The sequence below is a fragment of the Pogoniulus pusillus genome, chromosome 18 (assembly GCF_015220805.1).
Source record: "Pogoniulus pusillus isolate bPogPus1 chromosome 18, bPogPus1.pri, whole genome shotgun sequence".
NCBI classification, from domain to species: domain Eukaryota; kingdom Metazoa; phylum Chordata; class Aves; order Piciformes; family Lybiidae; genus Pogoniulus; species Pogoniulus pusillus.
In genome coordinates, this window is record NC_087281.1 from 6,727,084 (window position 1) to 6,753,936 (window position 26,853).

The window sequence follows — 26,853 nt, forward strand, 5'->3', positions numbered from 1 at the left end:
CTGATCTTGGAGGTCTCTTCCAACCTGGTTGATTCTATGACTAGGCTATTCTTCCAAAAGATACAAAAAACAAAAGGTTGCTGTTTGCAGAAAGAAGTCATGTTTGAGAAGTTAATTGAATCTCAGACCGTAAACTTGCCACCTTAAACAGAAAATTAAGACCAGCTGGGTAATCATGCCAGCTTCTTTTGTAGAATACAGGGAAAGATAGTTTGTGTAAGATAGTTTTAGAACAAAGAAATCTTTCATAATTAAAACACTCAATTCCAGTAAGTATATAGAGGAAACACATACTGGTCCCTTTATTACACCACTTCTTTTCCTAGAATAGTCCAGGTTTTAGTGTAAATTAATGTTGCAATTCAATTTGTGTTAGGGTATTAAGAAATAGATGTGAGGCTCTCTTTGGTGTGGCACTTTTCAGTCTTTATTTAGTTAGAGATGCTGAAGACCTGCTTATAATACTCTTGTGTCAGGACAATTCTTTTCAATTGTTCACCTTATTTAGTAGAGAAAAAAGGATTATATTCCTGGAACTGTACTCTGAGATGTGTTTGTATATAGATATCTGCATTTACTCCCATACTCCTCTCACTCTCTCATTAAAATTTTTGGATTTTTGTGCTTGAGATGTAGAGGAATCTTCTCTCCTTTTCATAGCTGTATGAGCCCAAGGTAAAGACATAATTGTAGAACAGAAACTTCTTTAATGGCAAATTTAAAATAATGATGCACACACTTCAAGTGTAGAAGTTGCAATTGAAGTGAAGAACAGTTACTGTTAAATAGCTTCTACTTTATTCTTGAGTTATGGCTAGTGACATTCTGTGTTTCTGCATATGCATTGCCAGATTAGAGTGTTTTAAGACTTCTTGTAGAGTGTTTGTCATGTATATTACATGTATTAGCCACTGTTATTCCCATGAGTGCAGTTTATTCAAACTCTGATAGTATTAATACATACATGAGGGAATTTTGTTACATTTTGCAAAACAGCCACATTTCCTTAGGAGCTTGAGACTGACTTGTCATTTATCTGCACCAGGTTACAAATCAAATGGTCACAACATGTAGAGCATATATTACAGATGGTGGCTTGTTGTGTATCTGGGAGCAGGAGACATCAACAGTCACTGAAAAACTTAAGGTTTGTATTTTGGTATTAAATTATTTACCTATCAAACGTATTGATTACTTATGGATACACACAAAGGAGTCCATATCAATGTGTATCAAGTACTTAACACAACTTTACCATTTTATTTCATTATACTGTTCCTATTTCTTACAGCACTGGCAGTTGTTGAAATTAGAATGGCCTCATCTTTATAAGAGTATTCCATCCTTGGAATTGGCAACTTCACTCTACGTGTGACCAAAAAAATTCATAGAACTGTAGAATGTTTTGGGTTGGAAAGTACCTTTAAAGGTCATCTATTCCAACTCCCTTGCAGTAAACAGGGACATTTTTAACTAAATCAGGTTGCTCATGAGCCTGGTGCAACCTGATATGGAATATATCCATGGATGGGATTTCTACCACCTCTCTGAGCAACTTATTCTTGTGTTTCACCACCTTATGCGTAAACAGTTTATTCCTTGTATCTAATCTAAATCTACTCTCTTTCAGTTTAAAACCATTACCCCTTGTCCTGTCATGACAGGCCTTTCTGTTTCCATCCTTTTTTCAAGCCCCCTTTAATTCCTGAAAGGCTGCAAGAAAGGTCTCTCTGGCGCCCTCTCCTGGCTAAACAACTTCAACTTTCTCAGCCGTTATTTGTAGCAAAGGTGTTCCAGCCGTCTTGATTATTTTTGTGTCATTCCTCTGTCTTTCTTGTGCTGAGGACTGAAGAGCTAATTGCAGGTGAGGTCTCACCAATGCAAAGTAGAAGAGCAGAATCATCTCGCTTGACTTACTGGGCAAAATGGCAATTCTGTCATCCTGCATAAGCCATTTTCTTCCTTGTTGAGGTTGTCTGATACACTATCGTCTTCCTCTACTGTGGGAAATCTGTTATTTGAATAGATCTCCACTTTGTTACAGTAGGTCCTTCCAATACCCAATTTCCTTGTCATACCATAGAAGCTCAATGCTAAGAGAGCCTTCTTCAGCTAGTGCTGACATTTAAAAACAAATTAAGCATGTTGAATGTACCATGGATAACAGTTTAACCATGGCACAGCAATGTGGCCTTGTGGCCAAGAAGGCCAATGGGATCCTGGGGTGTATTAGGAGGAGTGTGTCCAGCAGATCAAGGGAGGTTCTCCTCCCGCTCTACTCTGCCCTGGAGAGACCTAATCCTGAATACTGTGTTCAGTTTTGGGCTCCCCAGTTGAAGAGGGACAGGTACCTGCTGGAGAGGGTCCATCAGAGAGCTGTGAGGATGATCAGGGGACAGGAGGGCATGGCTTATGAGGAGAAGCTGAGGAATCAGGGGCTTTTCAGTCTGGAGAAAAGAAGACTTAGAGGGGATTTGATAAATGTTTATAAACATCTGAGGGCTGGCCAGGAGGGGAGGACAGGCTCTGCTCACTTGCTCCCTGTGATAGGACAAGGAGCAATGGGTGTAAGTTGCAGCACAAGAGGTTCTGCCTCAACACAAGGGGGAACTTCATTACTGTAAGGGTCACAGAGCACTGGCACAGGCTCCCCAGAGAGGCTGTCGAGTCTCCTTCTCTGGAGCCTTTCAAGGCCTGTCTGGATGTGTTCCTCTGTGATCTGTGTTAGACAGTATTGTCCTGCTCTGGCAAGGGGGTTGGACTTGATGACCTCTTTGGGTCCCTTCCAACTCCTAACATCCTATGATCCTGTATCCAGCTGTGGGGTTATGGATTGCCAATACTGATTTAATTTCCTCCTTCTCCTTTATCATAAGTCAGCTACTGACTTCCTTTTTATCTTACCTAGAAAGACACAGCATTTCACAGGCCTTTAAAAATAGATCTAGAAGTAAAAGAGAAACTGTATTCAGTGTACCTCTCCAGACCTAATATCTGTTTTATTGAGGTGATTTTTCTGACCATTCTACAGCTGACAAGCCTTCATTACTCTGTGAGAGAAATAGAAACCTACTTTTTAATCATGATGATCAGTCTTCATTCTAGTATCTATATTTTCTTGAAGATCCAAACATTCCTTTCAATGAGGATCTTTGTTTAATTTCCTCTAATTTATAATCACTCATTATATATACACCTATATATTCAGACAACCCAGTGACTGTCAGTATAGTGTGATAAAATCTGCTTTCTCTTTCTAAGAACTGACAGAAGATTTTGCATTCCAATGATCATTGACTTTAAATTTCTCACCAGTCATTATTTTTGCGTCTCTTAAGGTCTTAATATTTTAAGTTAATTTATTGAGAGAGTTTAGTTTTGAATCTTATTTTAACTCAAACTTGTCAACACACATCAATTCATATAATGAGTTTCCTCTGAGTCCTTGAGAAGTTCCAGATTGACTGCCCTGTTATGCCAAATGGACTTATTCAGAGCTCAGTCTGATTTTTATTCTACTTTGGAGCAGGATTCATCACCTGCTCTTTGTTGGCCTCTAAACCATTCTTTAACAAGAGCTAAAACTTCCCTGTTCTTATTTTGGTGACTTAAGCCTTTCACTCTACTGTAGTGTTGTATGTCCATATGTTGCACATATTTGTTATGTGTTCTGAAAGAAAACATGCAAGTAATATCTCTCTGTTGAATGAAACTAGATTCAGTGATAGTTAGCCACTTTGGAATCACAGTAGGGTTGAGTTCTGCAGTCTCTCACAAGTAAACATAGCATAATGAATATGGTATTTATTATTTTATTTTCTAGGACTGCATTTTTCTGTTGAAAGAATATCAAAAATACTTTCAAGAAGCAAAGAAAGAGATTTTGGAAAGTCTAGGAGAAAGGAGAAATACATTTGAAGTATCAGAAATGTATATTTTTGGGAAATCAGAAGCTTTTTGTAGGAGATTAGAGAAAGTGAGTATACTGTTGTTATCTATTTTGGAACTGAAGGGCTTCTTCAAATACATCAGTAGAAAAAGGAAGAACAGGGAAGGTGTGGGGCCACTGCTGAACAAGGAGGCAGCCTTGATAACTGAGGGTGCAGAGAAGGCAGAGTTGCTGAATGCCTTCTTTGTTTCAGTCTTTACACCTAAGGCTGAACTCCCCTATGTACTCCAGACCCTGGGTGAAGAAGAGGAGAAAAGAAGACTTAGAGGGGATTTGATAAATGTTTATAAGTATCTGAAGGCTGGCCAGGAAGAGGGGGGACAGGCTCTACTCAATTGCTCCTTGTGATAGGACAAGGAGCAATGGGTGTACATTGCAGCAAAAAAGTTTCTGCCTCAACACAAAGGGGAACTTCCTTACTGTAAGGGTCACAGAGCACTGGCACAGGCTCCCCAGCGAGGTCGTGGAGTCTCCTTCCCTGGAGACTTTCAGGGCCTGACTGGATGTGTTCCTGTGTGATCTGTGTTAGATAGTATTGTCCTACTCTGGCAAGGGGGTTGGACTCGATGATCTCCTTGGGTGCCTTCCAACCTCTGACATCCTGTGATCTATAGAGAAGGGCTTCTTCAAAGGACAGTTTAGGTGGTGGACACTTCTCAACATACATGCTCTTAATCATCCTGTAAAGGTGTTTTAAATTCTTCATGGAGAGAAATTGCACCCTTCCACAGGGTAAGTCATCCCAAAACTTTTGGCAGTTACATTGCAGCGACCTCCTGAATTTGTCCGTTTGTTTCTGGTAGCATGTAGTGAAATCTTCTAATTAATCTAGACTTAGATCTTTATTTTAGAAAGCTTAAAATTGCATGGAAAAAACCCACATCTTTTCTTTTTTGAATGATGTCCTAAAGCACCAAACAGTTCTTTACATGATTCTGCTGCTTGATGGGGTCTTAACATCTAGTGTGCTAACTCAATGAAAACATTTTAAACTAACTTCCATAAAGCTTGCCCCTTGGGGCAGAATATGGTCAGAATAAAAGACTAATGGGGCAGTCACCACACAGTAGGAATTCTGTGGACCTTTGATGTTTTTCTTTATTATGCAGTTTATATATACTAATCTGTATGATTGGGTTTTATTCTGTGAATTCTCCTTGTGTCGTATGTCATGTTTTATTTCTATTTACTGTCATGGAGGGCAGGGAATTAATGTGGCTGAGTCAGGAATTATAAAAATCGAATTATTTCATTTTCCTGCAACTCTGGCCCCAAACTATATACAAAATTAGTTTAGTTTATTGACATATGCAGTTTGATCAGAAATTTCTTCCAAAAAAGGGTATTGTAGACAAATTTAGATATGTCAGGAAATGGAAAAGGCTAAGCTATAAACACAGCTTTACCCTATTATCAATCAGGCTGAGCAGAAAATTAAGGGAGCAGGTCTTACAGAGGTGAGATAGGCATTTGGCAGTGATTCCTTGCTTGATTCCTCTGTGGAAGCAGCCTTCTGACACTGTAGGCAATATCCAATTATAAAGATCCACGCAGCAGAAGCCTGAGGTGAGTGATAGAGCTGCAAACTTGGAAATGTCTGGAGCACTTCTTCCACAAATGGGATGATCGTGGAACAGCAGTGTCTTCAAGTGGCAGGGGAGAGCCAAAACTGCCAGTGTCCCCCAGTCTGGGAGGCAACCAGGAAGCTGGCTGCTGATATGATTCTCAATGGGCCGGTCCAGATGTTGCCAGTGGCCTTCTCTCAAAGGACCTCAGTTTCTTACCAAGCCTGCAAGTTTGCACAGAAGGGTGCAGAAGTGCGGAGAACCATCCAAACGCAGGGACAGGGTAAAACCAAGAGCCCTACAAAAATGTAGGAGCTGTCCAAAAGCGAGGATGGTCCTGTTGCAGCAGGGACCTGTTCTGTCAGACACTCTAGCAGGAGCTCTTTTCATGGTGGGGACCTCTCAAGGTGGGAACCCTTCCCCATTCTTCCTTGCTCAATTCATGCTTTTCTAGACAAAATGTCCATTTACTATTTATACTGGGTGCAAAAACCCAGCCAACCACCAGCCCGATTCCAGCGCAGGCTTCCACATGGATCAGCCCACATCTGGAAAGGCACCTTTTGCTGTTGCCCTTTCAAGCCCACAGGGAGGGAGGAGGTGGGGGGAAAGCAGTTTTCATGCCACCTTCTGCCATTCAAACCTGTGGAGGGGGAGGGAGAAGAAAGGAATTTGGGGTACCCTAAGACACCTACTCAATCCACCAGTCAAAAGTAAAATAAGAAACAGTTTTTCCATTAAAAATCCCAAAGATTACTTTGTGTTGGTTTGTGGTGGAAACCGATACTGGAAACTGAATTATGAGCACTCTGTTGGAGAAACTTAGAAGCTCAGAAGCAGCACATTTAGAATGCAGTTGTTAAAGAAGTAGTTCTTATTTTAGTCAGGTTTTAATTTATAGAGGAAGTAGCAAATAATTTAGGAGTACAAATATAATGTTTCAATTTCAGATTACGGAGATAATAACTGTAGTAGAGACCTTTGGTGCATTAAGTCTGTCTGCCATTGAAGGGATAGACAGCATGGCAGTCCATTTCAACAACATCTACCAAAGTGTTCAAAATAGGAAATATGACATCCTTGACCCAAGAAAACAAGAATTTGATGTGGATTTTCTGAACTTCATGACAAAAATTGAAAACTTAGAGGTAAGTAATATTTCTACTTGTAACTTACTTGGGGAGGAATTTCATCGCTGCTTATTGAATGCCAGTGAGACTTCGGACTGTGAACAGGCTACATTGTCCTTCCCAAGAGCACAGAGTTTGTGTATCTGGAGGGAGGCTTTCCCCATTCTTTCACCTTCCTTAAGAAGCTGCAAAATACACAGTCCTGCCTGGAGATCAGTCACTTGGCAACAAGAATTATAACAATTATGAGACCTGAGGAATGATTCACATGGAGGTGTTTAGTAACAAAGAGAGACCTGTGGTTAGGTTTTTTGGCAGAACAAAGCTACAGCTCTTTTCAATATGCAATTTGATTAAATTGTCTGGCATTTTAAGAGCTTGCTTGGCTGACACTAGCTACTGATTATACTATGCATTTACTAGTGGAGACTGCAGTTTTGTGCTTCAAACTAACAATTTCAAATGCTACTATATTAAGAAACTAAGAGTTATCAAAATGCTGTTGTATTACTAGAAAAATTAAACTCTATGTTCTTTAGGTACAGATACAGACATTTATGCGTACCTGTTTTGGGAGAATTTTGTCTTCACAACATGCACTTCAGCTACTTCAAAGGTATTGGCAATTATATTTTAAAGTAGAATCATGGAATGGCAGGGGTTGGAAGGGATTTCTGGAGATCATATAGTCCAGCCTTCCTGCTCATGCAGGTACACATAGATCAAGTTGCAGAGGAACATGTCCAGGTGAGTTTTGAAAGTCTCTAGAGAAGAAGACTGCGTAGCCTCTGTAAGCAGCCTCTTCAGTGCCCATCACCCTTAAAATAAAAAAGTTTCTCCTTAATTTCAGTTGAAATCTCCTGTGTTCTGGTTGGAACCCATTGTCCCTTATGTTATCACTGGCCATTACTGAGAAGTGCCCAACCACATCCTCATGACCTCTGTCCTTTAGATATTTATCTGCATTTTTAAGATCTCCTCTCAGTCTTCTCTTTGCCAGGCCAAAGAGCCCCATGTCTCTTAGCCTGCTGAGGTCCCTTGACCTGCTGGCCACACTCTTGATGCATCCCATAATACTACTAGCCTTCTTAGCCACAAGGACAATGTAACTTCGAATTCCTGATTAGCACAATTTAAACAACACATCTAGTTTCTAGGAATAAAAGGGCCTGATCAAGAATTTTTCATCAGTGATGTTCTGGAGCAGGTAATCATCACAAAAGATATATTTTAGCTTTCTTGTGGAAATTGATCTCTTGTCATCTTGCTTCCTAGTATCATTACAGTTTATTTCATGTATACAAGAGGAGACTAAATGAAAAACATAACCCACAACAGCAACAAAATCCCAAGGCTGAACTTTTCAACTTGCTAAGCCTGCTAAAAGAAAAAAAAAATTCCCAGATCAGAAGCATTTCTTAGATTTGTGCTCCTTTAGTTTTGTGTAATTACTGTATTCACCAAAATAAAAACGTAATAGTTGTGGTTTAGAAATATAATTTTGGGTACTTATTTTTAATACAGGTTTCAAAATCTGAGAATGCCATGCCTTAAAGAAGAAACAGCCCATACAATTGGTTGCATTCTTCAACATTATTTAGGAGAACTTGAAGCTACTAAAAAGGTATTTAGTTTCTTTGCAATAATTTTTAAACATCATAGAATCATCAGATATATCTGGTTGGAAGAGACCTGGCAGATCATCTAATCCAACCTTCAAGCCAGCACTGAAGGGTCAGCACTAATTCATGTACCTAAGTGCCAGCTTGAACATCCCCAGGAATGGTGACTCCACCACTGCCCTGGGCTGATCATATCAATGTTTAGTAACCCTTTAATTGAAGAAATATTTCCTAGTATCCAGCCTAAACCTCACCTGATGCTGCTTGTAACTATTTCCTCTAGTTTTGTTGCTTGTCATCAAGGAGAAGGGGATTGTACCCCTTCTCACTCCAGCCTCCTTGCAGGTAGTTGTAGGGAGCAACAAGGTCTCCCCTCAGCTGCCTCTTCTCTAGAGTGAACAACCCCAGCTCCCTCAGGTGCTCCTCATAGGTCGTGCTCTCCAGGCCCTTCATGAGCCACATTGCTCTTTTCTGGACATGCTCCAGCTCTTCAATGGCCTTCCTGTAAGTAAGAGGCTCAGAACTGAACAGAATATTCAAGGTGTGGCCTCACCAGTGCTGAGTACAGGGGGATGATCACCTCCTAGTTCCTCCTGGGCACAGTGTTTTTAATACAAGTCAGGATACCACTGGCTTTCTTGGCTACTTGGGCACACTGCTGACTCGTATTCAGTCAACTATCAATCAGTATCCCCAGGTCTCTCTCCAAGTTGCAGCTTTCTGACCACACATACCCAAGTCTGTAGCTTACCATGGGGATGTTGTGACCCAGATGTAGGACCTGGGACTTGGCCTTGTTGAATGTCATTCAGTTAGCCTGAATTAGCCAGTTTAACCTGTCTGGGTCCCACTGTAAAGCTCCCCTACCCTCTAGCAGTTCAACACAGCCACCCAGCTTGGTGTCTTCTGCAAACTTACTGAGGATACACCCAATCCCCTCATCCAGATCATTAATAAAGACATTAAAGAGGACAGACCCCAGTACTGAACACTGAGGAACACGACTAGCAGATTGGGCACCAGCCAGGCTTAACTCCATTTACCAATGCTCTTTGGGCCCGGCTATCCAGACAGTTTATCCAGTGCTGCGTGCATTTATCCAAGCCTTATGCTGTGAGTTTGTGAAGGAGAATGCTGTGGAAGACAGTGTCAAAGGCTTGCCATATTAAAATAAGAGCAATTATTTTAAATATGAATTTTTTAATTTATTCTGCCTATTTCATTAACTGACTCTCAGTACTCAATTTACTGTACTTCTTTTTCCCTGTTACAGAAAACAGGCCAGAGTGTATAGGCAAATATTATGTCATATACATGCTCTTTCAGACAAATATGTCATCAAAATTTTACCTTTTAAACCAAAATATTTTCTGTTATTTCTTCCTCAATTAAAGAAAAAAAATACTGGCATATGCCTAAAGCTGAATGGAGACAAATATTCCTCTTCTTTTGGAGACTATGTTGCCAATACACTGTTTAGTTCTACGTATTCATTAGGTATTATTGGATTGCTTTTTATCTTTGCCAAGCAAGTTGTTTCTGATAACAAAATTGCTCCAATTGAAAAGATATTTAAGCAGTACTGCAATGCAAATTTGGTGTTATTTGATAACTTTAGTCCAATAAGGTCCCTTTTCTTTTCCTTGGCTTGGGCACAGATAAAAGCATAGGCCATGTACCCAGGAGTCTCCACATCCATATTAATGATAAGTTACTAGAAAAGCACATATCATGGAAACACAGATTATCTTGAGTTGGAAGAGTGCCAAAAGAATTGAGTCCAACTTCTGAAATGTTAGCTAGTCAGGCGTATATGTCTGAAGAACAATGTTGATATTTCTATTCAGGTGAAACCTCATTTAACAATATAGCTTAGGCCTTTCCTGAGGGCAGTTCTCAAGAGAAGGTGGAAAAGCCTCAACAAGAGTTTCCACAACACTTCCTTACACAGATTTATTTGACAGGAGATGCCTATGAAGTTACACAACTGCCCCTATCAGACTTGGCTCACCTAGGTTTGCAATGCCTTTTGGTGTACTCAGGGCTCTAAGTAAGCACAGCTAAGAAACTACATGAGAGTGTGAAGACAAGAGGTACATCAACAGAGCTATCAATATGTGCATCTCAGAAGCATAGCAAGTGGAGTAAATGACACATTATTCTCTCAATAAACTGTTTGAGTCCATGCAAATTCAGTCTGTTTGAGAAGAGGAAGAAGTTGTAGTACCAGAGGGAAAACAGTTTAACATGTCAACAGATTTTTAAAATCATGTTAATGATATTGTTGTTATAGCTTTATGAAATTCAGAAAGATGCCCCTCCTCTTCCTCGAGACATGCCACCTGTTGCAGGAAAAATACTATGGGTGAGACAACTATTCAGGAGGATAAACGAACCAATCAGTTATATCCATGTAAGTTGATGTGAGCAAAGAAATCAGGTGTTTTGTGTGACAGTGAACTTTCTTTGGTAGAGTGACCATAACGTTTCTGGCTATGATCATGTCAATTCTCATGTGCTGGACAACCTGTTTATTTGTATTTTAACATCTAGCTATAAAAAACAGGCTCTGCAGTGACCACTGTTATACATCTAAGATGTAGGATTGGAATGGAATGGAATAGAATATTACAGTTGGAAGGGACCTGTGATGTTCATTTAGTCCAACTGCCTGACCAGTTTAAGGCTGACCAAAACTTAAAGTATGTTAATGATATTATCCAAATGCTTCTTAAACACTGACAGGCTTGAGGCATCAACCATCTCTCTAGGAAGCCTGTTTAACCAAACTGTCAGTAAAGAAATGCTTCTTAATGTCCAGTATAAACCTCTACTTATGAGACTAAACCATTCCCATGTGTCCTATTGCTGGATAACAGGAAGAAGAGCTCAGCGTCTCCACCTCCTCAAGAAGCTGTAGAGAGCAATGAGGCCAACCCTTAGCTTCCTTTTCTTCACACTAGACATGCCCTAAACCTTTAGCTATTCCTCATAGAACATTCCTTCAGGCTCTTTTGCTTGCTTTGTTGCCCTCTCTGAACGCATCCAAGAACTTTAATGGCCTTCTTAAATTGTGGAGGCCAGAACAGCACACAGTACAGTACTCAAAGGAAGGCTGCAATAGCCCTGAATGCAGTAGGATAATCACCTCTGAGCAGCTGGTCATGTTGTGTTTAGTGCACCCCAGGATATGCTTTGCCTTCTTGGCTGCCGGGGCACGCTGCTAAACCATATTTAGTCTCTTGTTGACCAGTATGCACAGACCCCTTTCTGCAAGGCTGCTGTCCAGCCACTCCTCTCTCAGTTCATATTTGTGTCCTGCATTACTCTGTCCTAGGTGCAGAATATCTGGCATTTCAACTTAATTCATAGGGCATTAATCATAGTCCAATCTCTCTGCAAGGTTTCTTGTCCCTCAAGAGAGTCAACAGCACCTCTTGATTTGGTATCATCAGTAAACTTGCTACTGCAGCCAAATCATTGCTAAAGACATCAAGCAGAACTGTCTCTAGAATTGAACCTTGAGGAAGACTGCTGGTAACCAGCTGTAGTCAGACATAGCCCCATTCACTACAAGCCTTTAAGTTCTGCCCTTCAGCCAACTCTTCAGCCAACGTGCTCTAAACCCACTTGTCTTACAGCTTGACACTTTTTCCAGAAAGATGCTGTGAGGATCAAAAGCCTTTCTATAATCTAGAAAAACTGTTTCTTTGGCTTACCACTGAACTAGCACCCCAAACATGCACTGAATTGTTCATTGGTCTGCTTTCTTAGAGCCCGGTGAAGTATTTCACCATGCCATCCAGTGCTGTTTTGATTCTTTTTGTAGTGAAGCAGACTAGGGCTTTTACACAGAACTCATACCCTGACTTTAGCTGGACCCACCTTTTCTGTTGTTCTAGCCTTGTAGGGCTCTTTAGGGAGAATGATGTGTGTTTATCAAGTAGCTGCTAGAGGTAGCTTAAGGTATAAATGTGGACTGCCTGACATCCTGAAATTGTCTGCTGTATGTTTTAATACCACTGAAAAAGCAAGATTATTGTAAGGATGCACACAATAGCTGCTATACTGCAACTGAAAATCTGGTCACCAGTTTCACTACAGATGTTCTCTGAACTAGTCTGGAAACAAAGAATCCATTAGGGAACTTGTTCTGTATTTTCTGTACCACTTAATATAAAGCTGAAGGTTGGTACAAGCTATGTGAGCTTTAACATGTGTAGCACTGAGGTATTGGATTAGAACTGGATTTCCTTCTTCATTGGAATAGTCAGAATCCTGCTACAGTAGGGTCTACTGTAGCACTACTATACTAGGGTCTACTATAGCACTATTCTAGGGTCTACTATAGACCCTACAATAGGGTCTACTATATTTCTTGAAATATTGAGTGATTCTCCTACAGAGTTTTCATTTTCCTGTTACCCTCAGATGAGAATAATGAGATCTAAATATCTTTCAAAGAAAAGAGACATAAATATCATTACTGACTAAAAAAAGGATATTCTTTTTTAAATGCAAATTTTTTTAGTTACTGCTCAATTTTGAGTAGAACTGAGGATCCATTCCACTGTGAACTGTGGGTGTTTATCACAGTGTAAGTATTTATTACAAGTTCCTACTGACTTCATTGCCTTTTATCAATTTGAATCACAAATACTTCATATAGATTTTAAGAACTCTCTAAATATAATTTATAATACTAACTTTATCTGTAGTCTGTAGCTAACTTGATGGTTTTAATTTTAATGTCCTGTGTTTTAATAGAAAAATTCAAATATCTTGGCAAGTCCAGAAGGTAAAGCAGTTGTTCAATTATACAACAGAATTGCCTATGTGTTGGTACAATTTGAGATAGTCTATCATAATGCATGGATGAAGGAAATTTCACAATTACAATATTGTAAGTATTTACATTTACACTTGGTTTTTAAAAACTGTTGTTGAATACTAAGTTAACACAAACACAATCAGATCATTTTAAAGCCTCATTTATCCTTAAAATATGTAAACTAATCATGGTCCAATAAGCAGGCCCAGTAATACAAATCTCTGTTCCTTAATGACCTGGAAACTTGGTTTTCTTGCATAGGAGTGCAGGTTAGACACACTGTTTGAAGAATGACTGGAAACAGTAGTGAAACAAATTTAAAGGAAACATTCAAATTTGTATTAAAATTATGTATACCATTTAATAATTCTTTATGTTATCTTTCCACTACAATAATTTAGAGAGTTGTGTTGTCCCAATTCTTCTCAGCACAAGTATTACTCTATGCCTAGGAAAAACTGTGAATCAGGCCACACCTTGAGTGCTGTGTCCAGTTCTGGGCCCCTCAATTCAAGAGAGATGTTGAGGTGCTGGAATGTGTCCAGAGAAGGGCAAGGAAGCTGGTGAAAGGCCTGGAACACAAACCGTATGAGGAGAGGCTGAGGGAGCTGGGGGTGTGCAGGCTGGACAAGAGGAGGCTCAGGGCAGACCTCATTGCTGTCTACAACTACCTGAAGAGAGGTTGTAGACAGATGGGGTTGATCTTTTCTCCCAGGCAACCAGCAATAGAACAAGGGGACACAGTCTCAAGTTGTGCCAGGAGGGGTTTAGGCTGGATGTTAGGAGGAAGTTCTTTACAGAGAGTGATTTGCCATTGGAATGTGCTGCCCAGGGACGTGGTGGAGTCACCATCCCTGGAAGTGTTCAAGAAAAGCCTGGCTGAGGCACTTAGTGCCATGGTCTAATTGACTGGCTAGGGCTGGGTGCTAGGTTGGACTGGATGAACTTGGAGGTCTCTTCCAACCTGGTTGATTCTATGATTAAATGAAAGCTAAGTTTAATTTTATTTTTGTTAATTTGTAGATCTTTCATTTAAATTATTGACACTCTGTGAGCTTTAAAATTAGGAGAAGATCCATAGAAATAAGATTTTGTTATCACACAGTTGGGGTTTTATTTTGTTTTGGATTTTAAAAAACATGTAAGCATGTTTATTCTCTGGGTTAACTAATTCCTGTAAGACCCTGAGCATCTCATAAGAATGTTGTGTTTTCAGATCCTGAGAAAATCAGATTCATAATTTTCTAACTCTGATTAAAAAGAAACATTCCACAAATAGCCTGGGTCTGATCTTGTTTAGCCTGTGAAGAGAAAGATTTCATACCACAGGAAGCTAATATGGTGAAAGTCATATGTATGTTCATGATATGAATTATAACTGATGTTAATTGCGTTATGATGTAGATGGCTTCAGTAAAGCTATTTAATATGATTAAATGCAACACTTGCATGAGTAAAATGTGTCATAAAGTAATAAGATTCTTCAAGAAAGAGTGCAGTAACATTGTACTTTCAGGTAACCAGCCTTTTAGCTGTAGTTTAGATAACCAAAAGACATACAGTGGCCTGAAGTCTTGATTTCTTTAGCTTAACCAACCAAATTCTTAGGAGAACTGAAAGTATATTGGTAAAGGGTAAATTCTTCATCCAGGACTACTGGCCCACTGGTTGTAACTTCTGAATAGAAGAATAGCTTTTCTGAGTATTTAGATCATGTTATCCTTTTTTAAAAACAATTCCTGCCATTTAAAATACATTAACAGTGCAGAGTGCCTTAAAAAACATGGACTTGTAAAGGAGTTAGAATCATAGAATCAACCAGGTTGGAAGAGACCTCCAAGATCATCAGTCCAACCTAGCACCCAGCCCTAGCGAGTCAACCAGACCATGGCACTAAATGCCTCATCCAGGCTTTGCTTCAACACCTCCAAGGATGGTGCCTCCACCACCTCCCTGGGCAGCCCATTCCAATGCCAATCACTCTCTCTGCCAACAACTTCCTCCTAACATCCAGCCTAGACCTCTCCTGGCACAACTTGAGACTGTGTCCCCTTGTTCTGTTGCTGGTTGCCTGGCAGAAGAGACCAACTCCCACCTGGCTGCAGCCTCCCTTCAGGTAGTTGTAGACAGCAATGAGGTCCCCCCTGAGCCTCCTCTTCTCTAGGAAAAAACCACCACAGGTCCCTCAGCCTCTCCTCATAGGGTTTGTGTTCCAGGCCCCTCACCAGCTTTGTTGCCCTTCTCTGTACACGTTCCAGCACCTCAATATCTCTCTTGAATTGAGGGGCCCAGAACTGGACACAGGACTCAAGGTGTGGCCTGACCAGTGCTGAGTACAGGGGCAGAATAACCTCCCTTGTCCTACTGGCCACACTGTTCCTGATGCAGGCCAGGATGCCATTGGCTCTCTTGGCACCTGGGCACCCTGCTGGCTCATCTTCAGCCTACTATCTATCAGTACCACCAGGTGCCTTTCTTCCCAGCTGCTCTCCAGCCACTCTGTCTGCAGTCAGTTGTGCAATTTCATAAGTAGCCTTGCATGTTTAAGCACTATATAGTGATAGCAGAAATATGTGCTCTGTAATAATTTATGTAATAGAAATAATTGTTTATCTTAGAAACTAATAGAAAGGTGTCTTTACAGCCTTACAAGCCACAGTATTTGTGCATCATCCTGAAACTGGGAAGTTCCTGCTTAATTTTGATCCCAAAATTCCAGAGATTGTCCGAGAGACCAAATGCATGATAAAATTGGGTCTGGAAGTACCAGAACAAGCAAAAAATATAGTAAAATTAGAAAAAAAACTGAGGTCCACCAAGATGCATCTAGAGGTAATCTTAGATATTGCCAGGATTGCTGTTTAAATAACCTGATTAATTATAGAAATGTTTCTAAGGTTAAATACAGATTAAAGATGTGTATGAAGTAGTATAAGGTAAATTTGTGAAATAAACAGCTGGACATAGAGGATCTCACCTGCAAAACCTCTACTAACTGCTGTGTGGGCTAGTTTATACTTAAATATAAGCATATTTGTTAGCTATGGCACATTAAGTATATTCCAGTAGTTAAATAATGAAAGCTGGACAAGAAAGTACACGCTCTCTGAAAAATCAGTAAAACACAGTCTTACAGAGTTTTTGAGAAACCAAATTTGGAATTTTTCTGGATTGGAAGATACAGTGAGCCACAAAAATGTCAAGAATTTTCAAAACTTCAAGAATTGCCTGACACCAACTGTTTGCTTTTGTCATGTTTTGAGAAGTAGCGGATGAGGTGTGCGCACCAGGTTGGAAGAGACCTCCAAGATCATCCAGGCCAACCTAGCACCCAGCCCTAGCCAGTCAACCAGACCATGGCACCAAGTGCCTCATCCAGTCCTTTCTTGAAGACCTCCAGGGACGGTGACTCCACCACCTCCCTGGGCAGCCCATTCCAATGCCAATCACTCTCTCTGCCAACAACTTCCTCCTAACATCCAGCCTATACTTCCCCCAGCACAACTTGAGACTGTGTCCCCTTGTTCTATTGCTGGTTGCCTGGGAGAAGAGACCACCCCCCATCTGGCTACAATGTCCCTTCAGGTAGTTGTAGACAGCAATGAGGCCCCCCCTGAGCCTCCTCTTGTCCAGCCTGCACACCCCCAGCTCCCTCAGCCTCTCCTCACAGGGCTGTGCTCCAGGCCTCTCACCAGCTTTGTTGCCCTTCTGTGGACACATTCCAGCACCTCAACATCTCTCTTGAATTGAGGAGCCCAGAACTGGACACAGCACTCAAGGTGTGGCCTGAGCAGTGCTGAGTCCAGGGGCAGAATAACCTCCCTGGGCCACCTGGGCTCACTGTTCATTTATCTAAAGCTTATTGCAAGTTATGGTCACTAAAGTGCAAGCTGTCTTTAATTCTAGTGAAAGATGGCACTTTGCTTTTGTGCAGAAGCAAAGTGTTGCATGAAGGCTGTTTTCAGTCTTCTTTGTGTAGCATGATATGGATTCATTACATTCCAGACATGTGCATAGGCATGTAATGTCTGTGTAAAATTCTGCACTTGTTTTCAGTTGCAGTCTTGTGCTGCTTTCCATGTTTTGGGGTTTTTTTTTGATGATTTGATTATATAATGGGGTTTTGCTTTAATAAAGAGAGCACTTAATATCCTTGATAATGCACTTTCTAATAATTAACAGGATCTTATCCAATGTTACGAAGAATTGCGTCAAGAAACACCACATAGCTTCGCAAATGTAATGGCACCAAAAATGCAAAAGGTTGGTACTGCTAAATGTACTTATGCTTCAGAAGAAGTTAGAATAACTTTATAATTAAAAAGAAAAAGTATTTAGATGGATCTGCATATTGTGAACTTCATGAATTTTACTTAAAATCTTTAAGGGCAAAAATTTGCTTCTTGCATCCCTCATACAGTGCTCAAGTAATGTGCATTACAGTAGAATGATCTCAGTTACTATGAGATGTAAACCCAGTAGACTAAACAATACAGACTTTGTGAGTCTGTTTATGGCTTTGACATGGAAATAAATTATCTCTTATTTCAGTTTTAGAGGTTTTCACTGGAAGATGTGGTTTTCATTTAGCTGAAATGCTAAATGTCATGATCCTTGTCTTTGCTTGATTATTAACCTTGTGAATTGAGATAGTCTCTTCAGTGATTAAATAAAATTAAATATGAGTAGTAAGTAAAGTAAATAAGTAAAACATAAGTGAAATCAGTGAAAAGTTTCTCATCAATTAAGCAAAATTAAACTATCACTTCAAGGAGGATGAGGGTGGCAAAATTGAAAATTGTGGTGGCTGCATACTGTGAAATCAGTGAGAAGTTTTGAAGTGCTGAGCAAAAACTTCAGGGAGTTCTGTGAGAGAGTCTGGAGTTTTGATTTTTCATAGCCTGGCAATAGCATAAGAATTCTTTCTACTCAGAGTACCATCTTTGAAGGTACAGGATCTACAAGGAAGATGTAGATTATACAGTGACAAAGCAACAAGCTGATCTTGGTGATGAATTCAGAAGAAACAGATTGTGAAGAATCAAGAAATCAGTAAGGGAAATAACAGGGGAGAAAAGACTCCAAAATTATGTTGATGCTGTATCAAAATTTGGAGAGGATTCAAAAATATCATTAGATAGATGTGGTTGAAAGACAATTATGGTATATCTTGACCTCTATCAACATGTTAAAAGATATATTGTAAGATCAATAGCAGAATTGATTTTAATGTTAGGAATTACTAAAAGACACTTTGCAGGAGGACTCTTGAATCTTCACAGTACCACAGTATCACCAAGGTTGGAAGAGACCTCACAGATCATCAAGTCCAATCCTTTACCACAGAGCTCAGGGCTAGACCATGGCACCAAGTGCCACGTCCAATCCTGCCTTGAACAGCTCCAGGGACGGCGACTCCACCACCTCCCCGGGCAGCCCATTCCAGTGTCCAATGACTCTCTCAGTGAAGAACTTTCTCCTCACCTCGAGCCTAAATTCCCCTGGCGCAGCCTGAGGCTGTGTCCTCTTGTTCTGGTGCTGGCCACCTGAGAGAAGAGAGCAACCTCCCCCTGGCCACAACCACCCTTCAGGTAGTTGTAGACAGCAATAAGGTCACCCCTGAGCCTCCTCTTCTCCAGGCATATATCCTCCATCTTGTGGATAGACTCTATAGAATGTGCTGCCCTCCCCATGTATTTGTTTCATTTTTCATTCAAAGTGTGTAACCATCCTTGTGAAATGCAAACACAGCTCTTCCATTCATCAGTGATGTTAGTGATTCTACTAATAATGACATATATTTTTAATTGTATTGCTTGAGGTTTTGTTGTTTGTTTTTTTTATCTATGAAATTTTATTTTTGTGCCTAGATGGAAGCTGTGTTGAGGCAAGGACTTACCATGTTGACTTGGTCATCTGTGACACTGGAAAGTTTTTTTCAAGAAGCTGATCAAGTTCTGTATACATATAGCCAGTTTTTGAAAAAGGTATAGAGTTGAGCCCCATATAAATGAAATGACAGCTTTATAGATTTTTTTTTTCTAGTGCACTGCATTCCTGTTGGAAATTAATCTGTATTTATTTTTTGTTACCACTTGAAATGCATACAAATGGTTTGCTTTGTAATCTGTGTTCTTTCTTTAAGAATAGTATACTCAATGATTCTCTCTCATTATTATGCTCAAGTGTTTGGTTTTTGCTTCTGTCTTAGAGTAAGATATATTAGAGTAAGATATATTTCCACTTGTCCTCAGAATCTGTGACTACAACTCTAATATTCAGTCAAACTTCTGTTTGAGTGCTTGCCTGTGAGTGCAGTTGCTCTGTGTAAACACTGTCCAATGGAGAATTTTTTACTGTTTACTATATTCACAGCAGGCATGTTGTGAAACTGTCTTCTCTTCATGCAGCCCTGTCCCAGGTTGAGAATTATAGGGTTAAAAAATCTTCTGGGGACTAGAAGATTGTTATTCAATCCCATAATTCTGCTATCTCTTTATAAACTCATAACAAGACCAGCTCATTCTCCTTTCCTCCTCCCCCTGCCCTGTGTCTGGCAGGAGCCAGTTTATCGGGAAGAGCATGGAATCATAGAATCAGCCAGGTTGGAAGAGACCTCCAAGATCATCCAGTCCAACCTATAACCCAGCCCTATCCAGTGAGCTAGACCATGGCAATAAATGCCTCATCCAGTCTTTTCTTGATCACCTCCAGGGACGATGACTCCACCAGCTCCCTGGGCAGCCCATTCCAATGGCAGATCACTCTCTGCGAAGAACTTCCTCCTAACACCCAGCCTATACTTCCCCCAGCACAACTTGAGACTGTGTCTCTCTTGAATTGAGGAGCCCAGAAGTGGGCACAGTACTCAAGGTGTGGCCTGACCAGTGTTGAGTACAGGGGAAGAATAACCTCCCTCATCATGTAAGCAATAAGCCTGTTTTGGGGCCTCCAGAGGCTTGTTTAAGCCTCTTGGATGGCAGAGGCATTGGGAGGGGAGGAGGATTGGAGCATTGGGGAGTATAGATTTAGTTTTTCAGTTGGGGGAAAATTCAAGGGGGATTGCCAGGGGTGTGGTAATTGCTTTGTAATGTCTATCTCTGTATCTCTCTCCAAATGTAGTTCTGTATTTTTTCTCCAATTTCATTTGAGAGCGTCATTTCTGTCAGCTATCTTTAAAAACTACAACAAGCTCCTAAAATAACAAAGGGGACCATGCTTTTCTCTCACAGTTCTTGGCACGCTGAGTTACTTCTTTTTTCCTCTTAGTGACTGCCATCTAATTTCTGAATTATTTTGATTCCATTTACACGTTTGAAGACCTGTATTGGTTCTTTTGTCTTTTTAATCTTCTCTTAAGTCTTTACCTTGATACTCAGAACATCCTTCTGGCTTGACACTTGAACTGTATGGCTGTGATCTGTCCTATCAATATCACAAACTGTGTTTTGTGTGGTAGGAAATTGTCAGCCAATGGTGGGTGTATCTGCTTTTCTGTATGGCAGGCAGACACAAATATGATCAGATGCTCTGTCTGCCACTGAAACCCAAAACTGAAAAAAGAGATTGGCCAAGTAAGAAATTAACAGTTCTCTGACACAGAGTATATCTGAAATATCCATATCTTGTAGACATACACCATTCTCCTTATACATTGAAGTTACACGCATTTCTGCTTTTCTTACACCTCTCATCAATATAAAAAGAGATAAACTTTGTTAGAGTCTTGGTGACTGTGGATGAGGTATTGTAAATGGGGGGAAAGTGATGTAACACAGAAACATGTAATGTTATGCTACTATGGTGCAGAAGTCTTGGTTTATACTATCTGTTAATTGATTTCACTTACAAAGTTGTTTAGCCAGGGCTAAACTACAGCAGTTATTCCATCTTTGGATGACCTTTCCCCAGCTAAAAAGGGGAAATCAGGAAAAGAAGAGACTCCTGGGTTGCAATAAAAACAGATCTAACAAGAGACCAAAACTAGTATTCATGCCAATGGAACTAACCAAAGTTAAACTCAACCCAGTGAATGTGCAATGGTCACAATAAATGGTAAAGGAGTTCTCAGGAGCAGAACAATAAGAGCACCCTCATGAGAGTGGAGAAAAGCTGTACAATAGAAAAATCACTATGCTCAGCAAACTTCCCCTTTTATAAGGAGTGTGACATTTGCTGTATGGGATATGCACAGGTTGTGAGTCATCTGAGGTTAGCTGCTCTGACTTTTGCCCCTCCTAGCTTAAGCTCCTGGATGACTCAAAACTACTGTCAGCCTGCATACCATTTTGTCTCAGAAAGTCAGGAAAACAGTAGTTTAAAAATACTATGCTGGTAAGCAGAAATATGTAAAGAAGTGGAAATACTGATTCCACTTTCTCAGGGATTCATATGTCTCAGGTTCACAACATGGAGCCAGCAGATACTGAACAATTAGAAGATTTTGTCTTTAAAGGACTGTCCAACACAGAATTGTGCACATTCTTCATATTTTTTAGAGTTCTGTTACCATACTGTGTTGGTTTTAAAGTTTTTGTTTTCTATGGCAATAGCAACTGAATCATTTCCACCTGTTCTTCCATTGTTCATGTTTCAAATTGTATGAAATTATGTGTTAAAGGCTACATTTTTTGTAGAGTACTTGTCTCCTTAAGTTGACTCTGTAGATAATAAAGAACATGGATAGTTCACAGTAGAAGCAGACTATATTTAGCCACTTTAAATATTCTCTAAGTTACCACACTCAGGAGTATTGCCGTGTTTCCTTTTCCTGGCTTCTCTCATTTTTTGTGTTGATGCTTTTACTTCAGCTTTTTTTTTTTTTTTTTTGTCATGATTCACTGCCTTAGATAACTCCTTGCATTTATTTTTCTGCAAAACATCATATATCTGTTAGAACACTCTAAGAACTGGTACATTATGCTTTAAAGATAAGTGTTTGATATTAATACTCTTTTATTTTCATAGGTTAATGATTTAAGGGAAGCACAGATTGATTCAATATTAGAAGAAATATCAAATACTCTTTTAATTGTCTTCCCAGAAGATGGTCCTACTGAAATTGAGACTATGTTAACCTGCAATGAGGTCTGTGCCACTTTACATTTTTGAACTTTAATTCTTGAGCATGTTAGAAAAAAATGACTTAGTAAATTAATATAAAACTAGAAAATAACTTTTCTCACTGTAGAAATACAGAGCTTAAAATATTTTGGTTAAAATACATTATAGAAAGATAAATTGGTTCTTAAAGAATTGTGATATATAAGGTATAGTATTTCATAGGTAATATTAAATTATTTAACTACCTCATAATTACATGAGAATTGGTTTTGGTATGAAGATATTTGGAGAGTGGTTGATTGGTTTGTTTAAGGCAAAAACAATAAATACTTTAAAACAAATATATTTGAGACGTTGAAAGTGTTCTTGATTTTAAACTAGGCTAAAAATGTACTTAATTAGCAAATTAGTGCAAGTAAATACAACCATTATGAACAGCTGAAAGAGTATTTGGGTTATTTCAGATTCAGATTGAGATCTCCCTGGAAATCTCAGGATTTTCTTTTGGACCTTAAAAATATAATTGCATTTAAAAAAATGGAATTTGTATTAAAAAGCATTTAAAAATAATTATAATACAATGGATGATTTTGATAATTTTGAATAAAGAAGTAATATAATTGATGATACTAGTAGAATTCACTGTTTTTTTTAACTTAACAGGCTTATACTAAAGAATGTGCTGAGTTATTGAACCACAAAAGCATGCACATTGAAGATGCTGTTCAAGAACTAATATCTATATTTGAAAAGAATTATGAAATTAAAAGTTTTAAGGAAACCTCAGAAAAACATGTATTGCCAGGTAGATCATGTTGACAATTTAAATACAATTTTCTCTCCCTAATTCTGTAGGTTTAGCCTATTATGTAACAAAATGGATTTTTAGTTGATATTTTTCAGACTTCTACTTCCCACTGCTGTCCTTTTGTTTAGATTTCCCAAGGTATTTGCTCAAGAGGAAGAACATTTTGGTTTTATTTGTCTTAGTCACTTGTTATAACTTGGTTTATTTTTAACTCTTCATAAGTGGTACAGCATGTTCCTCTCTTAACTGTGTTAAACATTCAGTATTTCTCCTCTCTTCATGACTTTTCTACTATAGTGGAATAGTATCTCAAATACCAGAGCCTTACTGGCTAGTCAGTTTTAATTGGTACTGTCAACTGATTATCGGTTGCTACTAAATGAGGCTCACAGGTGATCTGTATGGCTGGTTCCAACTGCTTTAGAGTGTGTTACAGGGATTTTTTTTAGGAGATCCTGTAGGAGAAATAGTTTATAGTTAGAGAAAAATAGCCTGATTTAAATAAATATGCATTTGGAGGCTTAATCATCAATGAAACTAGTTTTCTCTAGAATTGATTCATTATAGTCTCAATTTCCTCCACCTCTAGAGCCACAGTCAGGGTCAGTATGCCATGTGGTTCATTACAATTCAACCAGCAAAACCCGATGTTTAAATTGTTTAGATTGAATTACTGGGGGAGGGGACATTTCCAGCTGATATGTCCATGTCTGCTTACCTATCTCTGTAACATGCTTTCAGTTCATTGTGTTTGTTAGGCTGAGGCTTAAAGGCTGGGCTTTTACACCATACAACCATAGAATCAGTCAGGGTTGGAAGGGGCCACCAGGATCATCTAGTTCCAACCCCCCTGCCATGGGCAGGGACACCCTACCCTAGAGCAGGCTGCCCACAGCCTCATCCAACCTGGCCTTAGTGTGATAAAAAGTATGAAATAAAACCAATTAGCTGATCCACTAAAATAAAATTCACTGTTGTTTTACCTGTAAAAAAAGTGGAGTAGTATTCTTCAAAGCAGAATACAATGTAGGTTAACTTTTTTTTTAATGTAATTTACAGTACAAGGAAAACATATAGCATTTGAAACTAAGGAGGAGGAGAGAGAAAATAATATTTCTTCATCTCTTCATGGTGATAATAGCAAGGGCAATGACAAAGAAGATGAATTTAAAAAGGTATTTTTTGATAATGGAATATTTTTCATATCAATAAGATTTCTAAATAGTCTCGAGTTTTGGAAGTTTGATAGCCATTTTAACAGAAAGACATCACATAGACAACATCAATCATCATGTAAAAACTATGGAATAGCTTCCCAGCAATGTGAGTGTAAGACTGATTTTTACTTGAAAAGTATATTCCTAGTTATCCAAGTAAAGACCTTTATTAAAAAGGAAACTCAGTATGTAAGTGGTAAGTCTGAAAGTTTGGAGAGAATATCATGCCTAAGCTGCAGTCCCTCTTGAGTAGGCAGAACATGCATCCTTTCTGTTGTCCTCCAAGGAAAATCTCTTTTGTACTTTCCCCCTGAAGAATGCAATCTTTACATATTCAGCAGGGAAGGGAAGTAGAGAAAAGGACTTACAAACTTGCAGGCACAAATGTGATGTTACGAGGTTGCATTCTGTTGCTTTGTGCTAGTAATCACTACGTGTTGGATTTTGGTGTTCTTGATAATGCAGTGCAGCCAACAATTACTGTATTTGTCTTGTATTTGAAAAGGGTACATATGCACCAATATTCTTGGGTTATTCATGGTGGGTTTGGTTTGGTTTTTTTTAATATGGTGAGCTTTTCTGAAGCAGTATAAAGCTTCAGCTAGACCTTGTTTTGTCTCTGAATAATACAAATTTAAGTTTTCTTGGGTACTAGGTCTTTTTCATGCAGCTTTTTATGTATTTACTTGCTTAAAAGCTATTTTTCTCCCAGCTTCTCCCCTTGTGATTCTCCTGTATCTTAGAGCATAAATCCCTTCAGACAATCTATATATATAGATAATATATCTATATATATAGATAATATATTGACTGGATGGGGCTGGGTGCTAGGTTGGACTGGATGATCATGGAGATCTCTTCCAACCTGGTTGATTCTATGTTTCTATATTTGATTTAAAACCTGTTGAAATAATCTTCAGGTTCTTGCCTGGATGCAATATTAAATAATTTACATTTTATTTATTGCAGAAATGTAAAGAGTTAGTTGCCCATTTTAGTCACCAGCTGCTAGAGAGCCTGCAAAAAGCCACCCGGCTGTCCTTGGATAGTCTTAAAAAAAGAATAATTGTTTCAAAGTAAGTTGCAAATGAAAGATTCCTTCAATAGTATTACCAGAACAACATTATTTCTGTGTTAATATAATAGCACAGATATGTATTCGTGCATGAAATGATACACATGCATGTATACATGCATGGATAGTCTTAATTCCTGATGTCTTAGACATTTCAGATAAAGCACAATCTGAACAGCATTCACTTTTTGTTGCAATGATGCTTTGGGCCTATGCTTTTATTTTATGCTGTAATTCTTTAGATTGCTAGTTGCAGTCTACACAGTTTCATTTGTGCTGAAACCAGAGTTTATTTCTATGATCATTTCCCCTCTGCCTGCACCTTTTTGTTTTCATTTCCCTGTCTTTCCCTTGGGCTGATTTCCAGATGCCATTCATACAATTTATTGCTCAACACAGGTTACTAGAACTTAAATTACATTCTAGGTCATCTATGGCAGTGTCCCCATATATTAATCTCATTTCAGATTATTTTTGCAAGCATGGCTATGAACTTAAAGTCGTTTCCCATGGGTTAAAGTTCATCCATGCACTCTTTATTAATTCTGTGTGATAAAGTCCAGATCGATAGGATTTTGTCCTTCTCCTACTGTCAGTATAATTTCTATAGATTCTTCTCTGCTTCAAGAAGCAAACACTTCAGAGAAGACAGAACTGCTTAAGTATAATATACTGTGAATTGAAAATCTTACTTAGAATTCTATTAAGAGGATTTATGTTAAGCAGGTGAAGTTGATGATATTTTGTCATTAATATGTGTTCAAGCTTGAGTTACTTTCTTCTGAGAACATCTTTCACAGAAAATGGATTGAAATCCTGGTTTTACCGAAGTCAATAGGAATTTATTTGGGTGTGTCCTTTATATTTGTCTATGGTATCATATTGGTAAATTCCTCCGTCATGTCATAGCATGTAGCAATTACTTTGCACTGTTTTTATCTTTTAGCTTTAGTTCTGAGTGGATTCAGTCACGTATTTATCTTTTTGCACTAGCTTATCTTTGAACCTTCCTTTGTAATGTTCTGTTGAGTATCTAAAACATAGTGATACTTTGAGGGGGTTTCATTGTGAAGCATTTAAGAATATTCTAAAATTATTTTCAGCAAAACTGTCTATGGGAGAAAGAGGTTTTCTGTTCATCCAAGCAAATCTGAAGAGATTGCTTCTTTTCTAAAAGTGGAAGTACACCTTGATGTTCCCAATGTGGTAAGTTGTGACATACAGGCAAGGCAAAAATACACTCTTATCTTTGCCCAAGTGCAGGATATGGGCACACTTTTAGAGAAGGACCATCCTTTCCAAAAGAGAACAGTTGCCTAGGCTTTTCAGCACACTGAGAGCACTGATGAAACGTGTTCATGGTCCAAATGTTCCTGGTTTCTGTCATAATGATATTTGCAGAACTTTCCCTTTTATTGTACTTGTATGTTTCAGCAGTTATATTGCAGTCTGTTATTTCTTTGCAGAATGATGACAGTTTTCCTTCAGTTGTAGCATTTGCATTGCTGATATAGATGTTTCATCTTTGCCTTTTTATTTTAAGTGTTTTGTTTGTGATGTCATTTAAATACTTTGTGGAATAAAAATAATGAC

General features: G+C 39.0%; 1 protein-coding gene across 1 annotated transcript in view; it reads left to right on the plus strand.

Annotated features, from left to right (window-relative positions):
* DNAH8 (dynein axonemal heavy chain 8) overlaps positions 1-26,853 on the plus strand; it is a 173,005-nt gene that overhangs the window by 16,457 nt on the left and 129,695 nt on the right. The window contains exons 11-25 of the mRNA XM_064158308.1: positions 1,046-1,147; positions 3,824-3,976; positions 6,465-6,662; positions 7,184-7,260; positions 8,169-8,268; positions 10,560-10,679; positions 13,034-13,169; positions 15,742-15,929; positions 17,280-17,360; positions 18,968-19,084; positions 22,065-22,184; positions 22,824-22,965; positions 24,028-24,143; positions 25,155-25,261; positions 26,364-26,466. Coding sequence (XP_064014378.1) covers positions 1,046-1,147; positions 3,824-3,976; positions 6,465-6,662; positions 7,184-7,260; positions 8,169-8,268; positions 10,560-10,679; positions 13,034-13,169; positions 15,742-15,929; positions 17,280-17,360; positions 18,968-19,084; positions 22,065-22,184; positions 22,824-22,965; positions 24,028-24,143; positions 25,155-25,261; positions 26,364-26,466 — 1,860 coding nt within the window. The remainder of the gene's footprint in view (positions 1-1,045; positions 1,148-3,823; positions 3,977-6,464; positions 6,663-7,183; positions 7,261-8,168; positions 8,269-10,559; positions 10,680-13,033; positions 13,170-15,741; positions 15,930-17,279; positions 17,361-18,967; positions 19,085-22,064; positions 22,185-22,823; positions 22,966-24,027; positions 24,144-25,154; positions 25,262-26,363; positions 26,467-26,853) is intronic.